This window comes from Stegostoma tigrinum, chromosome 3 (genome assembly GCF_030684315.1).
Source record: "Stegostoma tigrinum isolate sSteTig4 chromosome 3, sSteTig4.hap1, whole genome shotgun sequence".
NCBI lineage: Eukaryota > Metazoa > Chordata > Chondrichthyes > Orectolobiformes > Stegostomatidae > Stegostoma > Stegostoma tigrinum.
In genome coordinates, this window is record NC_081356.1 from 138,843,966 (window position 1) to 138,858,172 (window position 14,207).

Genomic DNA, 14,207 nt, shown 5'->3' on the forward strand with positions numbered 1-14,207 from the left:
ACAGCATCTTGGGTTTGTTCAATACATCTTCACCATTGGTGCAGCCTTTTGATCTCTAATTTATAAGAAGAGGCGGCACGGTGGGTCAGTGGTTAGCACTGCAGCCTCTCAGTGCCAGGGACCAGGGTTCGATTCCAGCCTCAGGTGGCTGTGAGGAGTTTGCACATTCTCCCAGTGTCTGCGTGGGTTTCCTCCGGGTGCTCCAGTTTCCTCCCGCAGTCCAAAGATGCTGTGTGCATTCAAATAAATAATCTCTAATGTCTTTCATTTGCCCATTTCCTACAGTGACTTTATTTTCTGGTGCATGATTGTTAAACTCTGCTCCTTTCTGAGCTAGTCCATTCTTACCCACATTGCTATACCTACATTGTTACCCACATTGTTCTTTTGCCTTGACCCCTCTTCTCTCAAGTACTACTTCTCCCTTCACTTAAACCCTATATATCTCACCTCTGAGTTTAAAGCTATGTCAACTGTCCTAGTTTTAATCCCTGAACTACCTGTTGCCTGCCACTTCAATGCACCACCCTGCTCCCTGGTCAACATCTGTCTCTGGCTTTCTACAGTGTTCCAGTGAAGCCCAACGCAAGCTGGAGGAACAACACCTCATTTTCTGCTTGGACCTCAATATTGAGTTCAATAGTTTGTAAGCTGTCCATGTCCCAGACCCGTACCCCACACACCAGGCCCTGATACCACATCATCTGCCATTACACACCCCTTGTTGTTAGCCACTAACAGTCCCCATTAACTACTCACCCTCCCAGCCTGATCATTAGCAACTCCTTTGTCTGCCCAACTGTCTCTCTCTCTCTTTGGGCTCGATCCAATCGTTTACTGCCTACCCCAGCCTCCCTATTTTCTGCATATAAACTGAGGTTCACCAGGATGTTGCCTGGTATGGAGGGCGCTAGCTATGAAGAAAGGATGAGTAGATTAGGATTATTTTCATTAGAAAGACGGAGATGGAGGGGGGACCTGATTGAGGTCTACAAAATCATGTTATGCTGCAGCTGTACAAAACTCTGGTGCGGCCACACTTGGAGTATTGCATACAGTTCTGGTCACCGCATTATAAGAAGGATGTGAAAGCTTTGGAAGGGGTGCAGAGGAGATTTACTAGGATGTTGCCTGATATGGAGGGAAGGTCTTATGAGGAAAGGCTGAGGGACTTGAGGCTGTTTTTGTTAGAAGAAGGTTGAGAGGTGGTTTAATTGAAACATATAAAATAATCAGAGGGTTAGATAGGGTGGATAGGGAGAGCCTTTTTCCTAGGATGGTGATGGCGAGCATGAGGGGGGCATAGCTTTAAATTGAGGGGTGAAAGATATAGGACAGATGTCAGAGGTGGTTTCTTTACTGAGAGTAGTAAGGAATGGAATGCTTTGCCTGCAACGGTAGTAGATTCGCCAACTTTAGGTACATTTAAGTCGTCACTGGGTAAGCATATGGATGTACGTGGAATAGTGTAGTTAGGTGGGCTTCAGATTGGTATGACAGGTCAGCACAACATCGAGGGCCGAAGGGCCTGTACTGTGCTGTAATGTTCTATGTTCTATGAGTATAGACAAGGTGGATAGCAAGAAGCTTTTTCCCCCCCAGAGTAGGGGACTCAATTACTAGGGGTCATGAGTTCAAAGTGAGAAGAAGAAAGTTTAAGGGAGATATGCGTGGAAAGTTCTTTATGCAGAGGGTGGTGGGTGTCTGGAATGCGTTGCCAGCGGAGATGATGGACGCACACAAAGTAGTGTCTTTTAACATGTATCTGGACAGGTACGTGGAAGGGCAGGGAGCAAAAGGATACAGACCCTTAGAAAATAGATGACAGGTTTAGAGGGAGGATCTAGATCGGCGCAGGCTTGGAGGGCCGAAGGGCCTGTACCTGTGCTGTAATTTTCTTTGTTCTTCTTATTTAGGATTAGTAAAATACGTAACTCAGCTAGTGACGCTCCCATTCCATGACTAAGCCACAACAGCCCTTGGTGGAAAATAATTCCAGTGTTATGACACACAGCCAAATCATCTGCCTCCCAGACCTATATTCTCAACACTAAAATGAAAACATTCAATCACTCTCAAAATTGATCCCCACCAGTTCTTAAATCGACAAAGAACAAAGAAACCTATAGCACAGGAAACAGGCCCTTTGGCCCTCCAAACCTGCGCCAATCAAAATACTCACCTCCACCACTCACTCTGGCAGCCCATTCCAGCACTCAACACCCTCTGGATGAAAACAAAATACTGCTCTGCTGGATCCTTCTCTATCTCTTCCTTCTCTATGCTCTCTGGTTTTAGGCTCCCCTACTGTCAGCTGTCTACCTTGTCTATGCCTCTCATGACTTCCAGACCTCTAAGGTCATCCCTCAGTCTCCTGCACTCCAGAGTAAAAATATCCCAGCCTATCCAGCTTCACCTTATAACTCAGTCCTTCCAGTCCACGAAGCAACCTAGTAAATCTTCTCTGCACTCTTTCTAGCTTCATAATATCCTTTCTATAGTAGAGCAACGAGAACTGCATGCAATACTCCAAATGTGGCCTCACAAATGTCTTGTACACCTGCAACAAGATATCCCAATTCCTATACTCAGTGCCCTAACTGAAGAAAGCAAGCACGCTGAAAGCCTTCTTCCCACCTTGTTTACCTGTGACTCCACTTTCAAGGAGCTATGAACCTGTACCCATAGATCTCTGTCCTATAACATTTCCCAGCACCCTACCATTGATCATGTAAGTCCTGCCCGGTTTGACCTACCTAAATGCAACACCTTGCATTCATCTAAATTCCATTTGCCATTCCTCAGCACATTAACCCAGTTGATCAAGGTTTCACTGCATTTAGAGGAAACCTTATTCACTGTCCACTATAACATCGATCTTGGCATCATCGACAAGTTTACTATCCATACCTCCTAAATTCTCATCCAAATCATTTACATAAAATGACGAACAACAATGGACACAACATCAATCCTTGTGGCGCACTTGGTTATAGGCCTCCACTCAAAAAACAACCCCATGCCACCACCTTATCTACTTTCAAGCTAATTTTGCATCCAATCAGCTCAATCTCCCTGGATCCCATGAGATTTAAACTTTACTCAACAACCCGTTATGCTGTACCTTTTCAAAGGCCTCGCTAAAGTCCAAGTAGATAACATCCACTGCTTTCATCCACTTTCTTTGTCACCCCTTCAAAAAACTCAAATCAAATTCATAAGGCACAATTTCCCCCACACACAGATTAAATACGACCTCTGTGTCAAGGCCTCTGGAATTTAGCTTGTCAGCAATAACTCCTTGCATGCTCTTGATTATAAGAGGGTTGATCAATAAGTTCACAGGATGATACAAAAATTGGTGAGATGAGTAGGTAGGGGGTAATGATGCACTTGGGCAGGAAAAACAAGGCAAGGGAATACATGTTGAATGGTAGGGCCCTAGGAAGCACTGGGGATCAGAGACTCCTCAGTCTGGAGTACAGTTTATAGTATTGGTCACCTTAAATAATGGTTTATGTAAATGCACTGGAAGCAGTTCAGAGCAGACTTACCAGACTAGTACCTGGAATGAGTGAGTTGTCTTATGAGAAAACGTTGGGCAGGCTAGGTTAGAATCCGTTGCAGTTCAGAAGAGCAAGAGACAAAGTTATTGTAATATCCAAGCTGTAGTGGGGTTTGCACTCAAGGACAAATCAAGACTTTTTAAAAACAAAATCAAGGCAGCCTCTTTAATTCAGAGATGAGGGAAAAATGTTTTGAGGGTCTATAGTCTTTGGAACTGTGCTTCAGCACACCTTTTCAGGAAGAAAGTCTTTGAATCTTTTTAAAGCAGAGATAGAATCTAAGCAAAGGGGGTGAAAGCTTAATTAAAGCAAGCCAAAATGCACATTTCAGGTTACTCTCAGATCAGTCATGATCCCACAATGTTGGAGAAGGCTTGAAGAAACAAATGCCCATTACAGCTCTTTGCACATATGTGGGCATCACTAGCTATGCCAGAAATTATTTTGTATCACTAATTGCTCAAGCAAGTGATGACCCTGAGCTGCCTTCCCAAACTGCTGCAGTCCATGGTGTGCAGGAACACCTACGGTATTGTTAAAGAGGGAGATCCAGGAGTTTTACTCAGCTACACTGCAGAAACAGTGATATATTTCCGAGTCAGATGGCAAGTGGCTTTGAGGGGAACGTGCGGGTGGTAGTGCTTCTGTGCAACTGCTGCCATTGTCCTTCTAGATGGTAGACGTCACAAAGTGCTGCCAAAAGGACCTTGGTAAATTCTTGCTATGCATCATTTAGATGTGCAATGCTGGCGCTGGCCTGGGGTAGACAAAATTAGAAGTCACATGACACCAGGTTACAGTCCAACAGGTTTATTTGAAATCACAAGCTTTTGGAGCACTCCTCCTTCATCAGGTGAAATGGACTTCACTTCATTAATGAAATAGCTGAAGATGGTTGGGCCTAGGACACTACTCTGGGGGCCTCCTGCAGAAATGATTGAAAAGTCTAAGGGATATCCAATAGGATCTGGGAGTACAGCAAACAGACCTGTTTTTTTTTTTTAAATTCATTTGTGGGGTGTAGGTATCGCTGGCTGGCCAGCATTTCTTACCCATTCCTAGTTGCCCTTGAGAAGGTTGTGGAGAGCTGCTTTTTTGAACCGCTGCAGTCCTCCTGCTATTAGGGAGGGAATTCCCTGTTTCTGACTCAGCCACAGTGAAGGAACGGTGATACATGTCCAAGTCAGGATGGTGAGTGGCTTGGAGGGGGACTTAGAGGTGACGGTGTTCTCATATATCTGCTGCCCTTGTCCTTCTAGATGGAAGTGGTCGTGGGTTTGGAAGATGCTGTCTGAGGATATTTGGTGAATTTCTGCAATGCATCTTGTAGATAGTATACATTGCTGCTATTGAGCGTCGGTGGTGGAGGGAGTGAATGCCAATCAAACGGGCTTTGTCCTGGATAGCATCAAGCTTCCTGAGTGTTGTTGGGGCTGAACTCATCCAGGCAAGTGGTGAGTATTCCATTACACTCCTGACTTGTGCCTTGTAGATGGTGGACAGGCTTTGAAGAGTCAGGTGAGTTACTTGCCGCAGTATTTCTAGCTTCTGGCCTGCTCTTGTAGCCACTGTGTTTATGTGGTGAGTCCAGTTGACTTTCTGGTCAACGGTAACCCCCAGGATGTTGATAGTGGGGTATTCAGTGATGGTAACACCATTAAATGTCTAAGGACGGTGGTTAGATTGTCTTTTATTGGTGATGGTCACAGCCTGGCATTTGTGTGCCACTTGTCAGCCGAAGCCTGGAGACTGTCCACATCTTGCTGTATGTAAACATGGACTGTTTCAGTATGACGAGTCACGAATGGTGCTGGGCATTGTGCAATCATCGAACAACCCCAAATCTGACCTTACGATGGAGGGAAGGCGATTGATGAAGCAGTTGAAGATGGTTCGGCCTAGGGCACTACTCTGAGGAACTCCTGCAGAGATGACCCAGTGCTGGGATGACTGACCTCCCACAACCACGACCATCTTCCTATGTGTCAGATATGACTCCAACCACCGGGAGAGTTTGTCCCCTGATAACCACTGATTCCAGTTTTTCCAGGGGTCCTTGATGCCACACTCAGTCGAACGTAGCCTTGATATCAACAGCTGTCACTCTCACCCCATCTCTGGAATTCAGCTCTTTTGTCCAAGTTTGTGCCGAGGCTGTAATGAGGTCAGGAACTGAGCAGCCCTGGCAAAGCCCAAACTGGGCGTCGCTGAGCAGGTTACTTCTGAGCAGGTGCTGCTTGACAGCTCTGTTACTAACACCTTCCATCACTCCACTGATGATCGAGAGGAGACTGATGGGGTGGTAATTGGTTGGGTTGGATTTGTCCTGCTTTGTGTGTACAGGACATACTTGGGCAATTTTTCACATGATCAGGTAGATACCAGAGTTGTAACTGTACACTCATTATTACTCTGGATAATGGCAAAATCACTTTTTGGCTTAACAGCAACATATTTTTAGTGGTTTCATACCACTGTATATGGTCCATTTTGCACACTCTGCACTCGCCAGACCTTGTAAGACTGACACACACACACACACACACACACACACACACACACACACACACACAACACATCTTAAGTGGGCACCTTCTTGCTCATTCACTGCACAGCAAATTCTGGACTGCTGGGCAGCCATGCAACTCAGAGGGAACATTCTTCTAGGGCTCAGTGCAATGGTTTCATTCAACTTAGAATACAAAGGTAACTTTTGGAAATTAATTGCTCAGCTAGCAATGCACTACTTCAAGCAAAATAAGTTTTACCAACATGATGCAGCAAAGATCCTCAACAAAGAATAGCAATCATCTTTGTGAACATTTATGTGAAATAAAATCTCATGCTATCTCAAGACAAATTCACTTAAACCAATTACAATTATAGCTCATCATCTAAGTAGTTTCCATGTATTAATAAACTATAATACTCTAAACAAATCCAAAACATATTTAAAAGCAAGCTTTACCCTGGATCAAGAGCATGTAATAATGGAGCAAAGATCTTAAATTAGACTCCTCAGTCAGCAGAACATAGACCAGTACAGCACAGGAACAGAACCTTGACTTTACCAACCATGACTAGATTCCAAACTAAACCCATCTGCCTGCACATGATCCATATCTTCTATTCCTTGCCCGTTTATGTGCCCAAATGCCTCATAGATCCCTAAAGGTGTTAGATAGACAGGGTGGTGAAGGCATTCAGGATGCTCACCTTCATTAGGCAGGGCATTAAATATAGGAGCAAAGAAATCTTGTTGCAACTTTATAAAGCATCGGTTAGGTCACAGAATGACTATTTTGTGGAGTTCAGGGTGGAACACTATTAGGACAACAGGATTGCAGTGCGGAGCGTGTAAGGGAGATCTACCAGGACCTTGTCTGCGACAAAAAGTTTCAGTTGTGAGGAGAGACAGTCTAGATAGAGTTCATTTGCCTTGGAGAAGAGATGGTTTGGGGATTACAAGAAAATTGAGACACACAGACAGGACAGGTCATGGAAAATCTTTTCTTTACGGCAGGAGTGCAAGACCAGACAGCACAAGGTTAAAATGAGGAGTAAGTAGTTTAGAGGAGTTTTTTTTTCCCCCACCAAGGGTGGTGGAGGCAGGTATTCTCAGAACATTCAAGCAGTATTTGGTCGAGGACTCAAAACATCTGATTGCAGCTGGCTACAGACCAGAGGGGACAGCCTCAAAGCGAAGGGATGACCCTTTAGAAATGAAGAATTTATTTCAGACAGAGGGTGGTGAATCTGTGGAACTTATTGTCTCAGAAGGCTGTACAGGCCACGCCATTAAGCGATTTAAGATAAAGAGAGATAAGAGGAGAACAAAGGTTATGGGGTGAAGGCATGAGAATAAAATAGAGGAAGCTATCAATTATGACCGAGTAGTGGAGCAGATTCAATGAGCCAAGTGCAGATTAATTTAGTTTGGTGTTTCTTGATGGAATAGACAGTGGGCCAGAATCAGAGAGATTGAGCAGTTTAGGCCAATAGTCTCGAGTTTAGAGGAGCAAGGTGAGATCTAACTTACATATAGAAGTTCTTGAAAGTGACTAAAAAAGGAGACAGAGGATAGATTGATCTAGAACAAGAGGTCTTAGCTTTAGGATAAGTAGCAGATTTAAAACAGAGATGAGGAGGAATTACCTTCTCTCAAGAGGATTGTGAATCCGTGGAGTGCAGTGGATGCTGGGACATTGAGTAGTGTCAAGCAGGAAGTAGACAAATTTTTAATTAGCAATGGGTTGAAGGGTCATATAGATTAGGTAGAAAGAGCGAGTTAAGGCCAAGTTGCGATCAGTCACGATTGCAGAACAGCTGAACAAGCTCAAAGGGCTGAATTGCCTACTTCTGCCCCTAGTTCTTAGGTTACTGGTCCCTCCAAGGGGAAATGTTTCTTGCCTATCATGCTCATGCCCCTGTCCTTCAATTTTATACATCTCAATCCTGCAGCCCTTTAACTTACTCTGCTCCAAGGAAAATAACCCCAAGTCTCTCCAATCTCTCCATTACTAAAACTCTCCAGTCCAGGCAACATCATGGTAAAATACCTACACAGTCTGCAATACAATCACATTCCTCCTATAAATTGGGTTGCAGAGCTGCCCACAATATTCAACTTTTAGACCAAACCAACATTTTATTTAGCTCCAGCATGTGCTAATAAAGACAAGTGTCTACATCCCTTCTTACTCACTTTATTAGATTAGATTAGATTCTCTGTAGTGCAGAAACAGGCCCTTCGGCCCAACAAGTCCACACCGCCACTGGCAGCATCCCACCCAGACCTATCCACCTATAACCCACACACTCCTGAACACTATGGGCAATTTAGCATGGCCAATCCACCTGGCCTACACATCTTTGGACTGGGAGAGGAAACCACTTCCTTAAGGGGCTTGTATATATGCACACCAAGGTCCCTTTGATCCTCAGTGCTTCCCAGGGTCCTACTGTACATCATGTATTCCCTTGCCTTATTTGCCCTGCCTGAGTGCATCAGCTCATACTTATCTGGATTGAATTCCGTTTGTCACTGATCAGCCTTTCTGACCAGACCATCTAAATCCTCCTGGAATCGAAGGCTATCCTCATTACTATTTAGCACCACACCAACTTTCATAGTTTCTGAATACAACCATTATAATTACCATACATAAAATACAAAAACTGTTAATGGGCCAAAAGAAATGTCAAAAAAATACACATTATATGTTATAACTGCCAGATTATCAGGGCAGGTAGTGTTGAGGAAGTGAGAAGGCTGAAGGACTTGGACAGGCTAGGATAGAGGGCAAAGTGGCAAATGAAATATAACGTGGGAAAGTGTGAGGTTATGCACTTTGTTTGGAAGATCAGAGTACAGACTATTTTCCAAATGAGGAAAGGTTTGGAAATCTGAAGAACAACAGCACTTGGGGAGTTGTATTTTAGGATCCATTTAAGGTGAGCATACAGTTGGCAGTTAGGAATACGAATTAAATGTTTGTATTTATTTCAAAAGTGCTAGAGTACAACAGCAGGCTGTAGAAGGCTCTGGTCAAACCGCATTTGGAATTTTGAGCCGGACGACCATTTAAAACTGAGATGAGGAGGAATTATTTCAGCCAGAGGGTGCTGAATATGTGGAACTCTCTGCTCCTGAGGGCTGTCAAAGCCAAGTCATTGAGTGTATTTAAGGCAGAGGTAGAGACAGATAGGTTCTTGATTGGTAAGGGATTAAGGGTTATGGGGAGAAAGCAGAAGAATGGGATTGAGAAACGTATCAAAAAAAACAGTGCAGACTCCATGAGCAGCAGTGGCTCAGTGGTTAGCACTGCTGCCTCACAGCACCAGGGACCCAGGTTTGATTCCAGCCTCGGGTGACTGTGTCGAGGTTGCATGATGCCACTACCACACCCCCTCCTCCACGTGTACAAGTTTCCTCCAGGTGCTCCGGTTTCTTTCCGCAGTCAAAAGATGAGCGGGTTAGGTGGGCTGGCCATGCTAAATTGAACATAGTGTCCAAAGATGTGCAGGTTAGGTGGATCAGCCTTGGTAAATGAAGGGTTATGGAGGCATATGACAGGGTGTTGGGTTTGGGTGGGATGCTCTTTGGATGTTCAGTATGGACCTTATAGGCTCAACAGCCTCTTTTTGCTCCTGCATCTCATCACCCAATAACTTGCAACCAATGAAATATTTTCTTTGTTGCTCATGTCTTCAAGTTCTTCAATTAAATTGCTGCTTTATAACCAGATTCAAGTATCCACTCACTACTCACAGCATTCAGGATAGGTTCAGAATATGTAACTTAAGCATACCTTTTGGAGTACCATCACTGCTTGCAGGAGAGCACACTGCTTGTGGCGACCTTAAAGGGAAGGAAGCAGCATTTCTCAACGAAGAATCGCCATCCTACAATTAAAAAAAAATACATTAACTTAACACATTTATACCACATAACCAGAAAAATTTACCGGGTAGGGAACAGTACTCCATGCATACCTTTTGGAGTACTAAGATGCACAAGGAGGAGGGTGTCATATTCTTGGGACACTGGGCCCAGTTCTGGGGCATTGGGAATTAACAATTTGGGTGGGTTGAGCCTGGGCGGAACCAAAAATGTTATCCTGGGGATATATTTTCAAGTTCGTCAAGACGACTTTAAAATGCAACGGCAATGGGAGATTCAGTTTACAGGGAACATTGAGCAGTACAGCTCAGGAGTGAGCCCTTACTTTTCACTTTATACATAAAATGATCAAGATGAAGGAACTGTGGGCATTCTGGCTAAGTTTGCAGACAATACAAAGATAGGTGGAGGGACAGGTAGTATTGAGGTGGAAAGGCTGCAGAAGGATTTGGACAGGTTAGGAGAGGGGACTTAAAGAAGTGGCAGGTTGAGAACATTGTGGGAAAGCGTGAGGTCATGCACTTTAGTAAGAATGAAAGCATAGGCTACTTTCTAAATGGGGTGAAAATTCAGAAGTCTGAAGTGCAAACAGACTAGGGAGCTCTAGACCAGGATTCTCTCAAGGTAATAAAATGTGAGGCTGGATGAACACAGCAGGCCAAGCAGCATCTCAGGAGCACAAAAGCTGACGTTTCGGACCTAGACCTAGGGTCTAGGCCCGAAACGTCAGCTTTTGTGCTCCTGAGATGCTGCTTGGCCTGCTGTGTTCATCCAGCCTCACATTTTATTATCTTGGAATCTCCAGCATCTGCAGTTCCCATTATCTCTGATACTATTTTTCTCTCAAGGTAAACTTGTTGAGTCAGTAGTCAGGAAGGCAAATGCAATGTTGGCATTTACTTTGAGAGGATTTCAATATAAAAGCAGAGATTTACTACCAAGGCTTTATAAGGCTCTGGTCAGGCCACATTTGGAGTATTGTATGCAGTTTTGGGCCCCATATCTCAGGATGGATGTACTGACTCTGGAGCAGGTTCAGAAGAGGTTCATGAGAATGGTCCCAGGAATGGAAACTTTAACATATGCGGAACACTTGAGGACTCTGGGACTATACTCAATGGAGTTCAGAAGGATGAGAGGGGAATCTAATTGAAGCTTACAGAATTCTGAATGGCCTGGATAGATTGGATGCTGGGAAAAAGCTTCCATTGGTAGCAGAGACTAGGACCAGAGGGCACAGCCTTAGAGTAAGGGGAAGAGCTTTAAGAACAGAGATAAGAAAAAACTTCTTCAGCAAGAGTGGTGAATCTATGGAATTCACTGCTACATAGGGTTGTGGAGGCCAGGTCATTTAGCACATTTAAGACAAAGATAGATGGGTTCTTGATTATCAAGGGGACCAAGGGTTATGGAGAGAAAGCAGGAGAATAGGGTTTAGGAACTTATCAGCCATGATTAAATGGCAGATCAGACTCAATGGGTCAAATGGCCTAATTTCTGCTCCTATGTCTTATCTGCTTCTACCAGCTCTCCTGGCAGCACATTCCTGGTACCTACCAGACTCTACATAAAATACTTGCCTTCTACATCTGCTTTAAACCGAGGCCCCTTAGATTTTGGAACTGTTTCCACGGGGCAAAGATTCTGACCATCCACCCCCTCCATGCTCTCATCATTTTATGTATTTCTATCAGGTCGTCCCTGAACCTTCATCATCCTTGTGAAAACAATCCTTTCCTGCTCCCCTGATGCTGCTTGGCCTGCTGTGTTCATCCATCTCGACACCTTGTATTCCAAATTTTGTCAACCTGTCTTTATGGTGACTACACCGCAATCCAGGCAGCATCCTGGGAAACCACTTTTGTACTCTCCCCAAAGTTTCCACACCCTTCCCTTAGTGTGGTGACCAGAACTGCACACAATATACTAAATGTGGCCTAACTAAAGTTTTATCCAGCTGCATCACTTGGGTAAACAGGCTATGCACCTTTACTACCCTATCCACCTGTGTTGTTATTTGATGGGAGCCATGGATTAACACCGCAAGATCTCTGTCTGTCAACGATCCTAAGGGTCCTGCCATCTTCTGTATACTTTCCTCTTGCGTTTGACCTCTGAAAATGTAGCACCTCACTTTTCCAGATTCACCCACCATTTCTCCATGCAATTTTCTAACTGATCTTTATATTGATGCATCCCTTGATAACCCTTCTCATTGTCCACAACTCCAATTTTCACGCTTTCTGAAAACTTACTAATCAGACCACTCATTTTCATTTAAATCCTTTATATATAAATAACATATTATAAACAAGGTCCCAGCACTGATCATTACAGAACCCCTCTGGTCACAGACCTCCAATTAGAAAAACATCTCTCCGTAACCACACACTATTTGTATGACCAAGCCAACTTACCAACTCAGTGGATTCCACGTGATTTCATTTTCTGGACCAGCCTACCATAAGGGGCCTGATCAAATGCCTTACTAAAGTCCCATAATATCAACATCAACCACACTACCCTCCATCATCTTTGTCATGTCCTCAAAAAACTCAAATTTGAGAGCGACAAGACATTCCCCAACACACTACCATGCAATTATCCCTAAAAAGTTTATTATTTTCCGAACACAAGTGAATCCTATTCCTAAGAATCTTCTCCAATAATTTCCCTACATCTGAGGTACGGCTGACTTGCCTATCATTTCCTGGATTACTCGCATTGCTGTTCTTAAGCAAAGGAACAAGATTGGGTATTCTTCAGTTTTCCAGGACCTTACTTTTGACTGAAGAGGATAAGAGGTCTATCAAAGCCCATGACTTGCCTCCTTTATCTCCCTTAGTATCATGGAATTGATGCAGTCGGGCTCTGGGGACTTATAAACCCCAAATGTTTTCAAGATGCCCAACGCCACATCATCTTTAATACGGACATAACCTAGAATATCAACAAAGCCCTCCCTAAGTTTACCCTCATCCCTTTTCCTTCTCCTTGATGAATACCAATGCAAAATACTAAGGAATGTCCTCTTCCTCTGGCTCCATGCATACCTTCCCTCATTTTTCTCAAGTGGACCCTACCTTTCTCTACCATGCCTCTTGCTCCTAATATACATTTAATATGCTTTGCAATTCTCCATAACTCTATCTGCCAAGGACATTTCATGGCACATTTTAGCTCTCCTAATTCTGTTTCTAAGTTCTTTCCTACTTCCTTTATATTCTTCAAGGGCCTTGTCCGATTTCTGTTTCCTAAACCTTACATATGTTTCATTTTATGTGTAAATATCTCATTGCCCAGGGTTCCTGAAAGTTGCCAGCCTTACATTCTCATGAGAATATGCTGGTCCTGAAATCTCATCAATTGGCCTTTAAAATAATCCCCACAAGTCAGACGTGGATTTACTCTCAAGTAACTACCTCCAATCTATAATATGGACTAAAATAAAAGACATAATGGGAAATGGGAAAGGTGATAAGCAGAGAATTTAAGGCCCAGAGTCAAGCAGGGCCACAGTGAAAAGGACCACGAATGCTCAAGCCTCGTGCCTTAATGCTCACAGTAACTGCAATAAAATTAATGAATTAGCTATTTAAATGGACCTAAGCGGCTAACATACAGTGGGGATTACAGGAACATTGCTGCATGGGGAACCAAGAATATGAACATTGGAGCCAGCGTAGACCATTCACCACCTCAAGCCTGTTCTACATTTCAATTAAACTGTGTCTGGTCTGTGGCCTAACTCCATGTATCTGCTGTTGGCCCATATACCTTAATATTTCTGTTTAGGAATCTCAGATTCAAAACTAACAACCGATCTAACATTAACTATTTGTGGAAGGGAGTTCGAAATCTCAACACCATGTCTGCAGAAGGGCTTCCTAACACACCTGAACATTCTGACACTAATTCTCAAGAAAATGAGCCCTCATTCTCCACACTCCACAAGTAAATAACAGGTGACTTGGTGACAGGATAATGGTCCCTGTGGAGTTATTTCAGTGGCGACAAAAGAAAAGCACACTTCTTAAAAAATTAGCTCGCAACAGTCGTCTTTTGAATTGCACTAAGCATTTCTGGCACTGTGCCATTATTTGCGAAGCTTGACTCATTCGACCTAGACTGGGTGCATTATGTGGAAAGAATGCTTTTTTATCCCCCCCCCCCCCCAAGCAAATAACATTGGGGCAAATGAAAACCAATGGGTAATTCACCAGACAGTTGTGAACCCA

At 43.7% G+C, this 14,207-nt stretch overlaps 1 protein-coding gene across 4 annotated transcripts in view; it reads right to left on the reverse strand.

The window, feature by feature from the left end:
- Nucleotides 1-14,207, reverse strand: part of LOC125450882 (nipped-B-like protein) — a 510,140-nt gene that overhangs the window by 355,241 nt on the left and 140,692 nt on the right. For all 4 annotated transcript variants that reach the window (XM_059644995.1, XM_059644996.1, XM_059644997.1 and 1 more), the window contains one exon: nucleotides 9,878-9,971. In XM_059644995.1, the coding sequence (XP_059500978.1) occupies nucleotides 9,878-9,971 (94 nt within the window). The remainder of the gene's footprint in view (nucleotides 1-9,877; nucleotides 9,972-14,207) is intronic.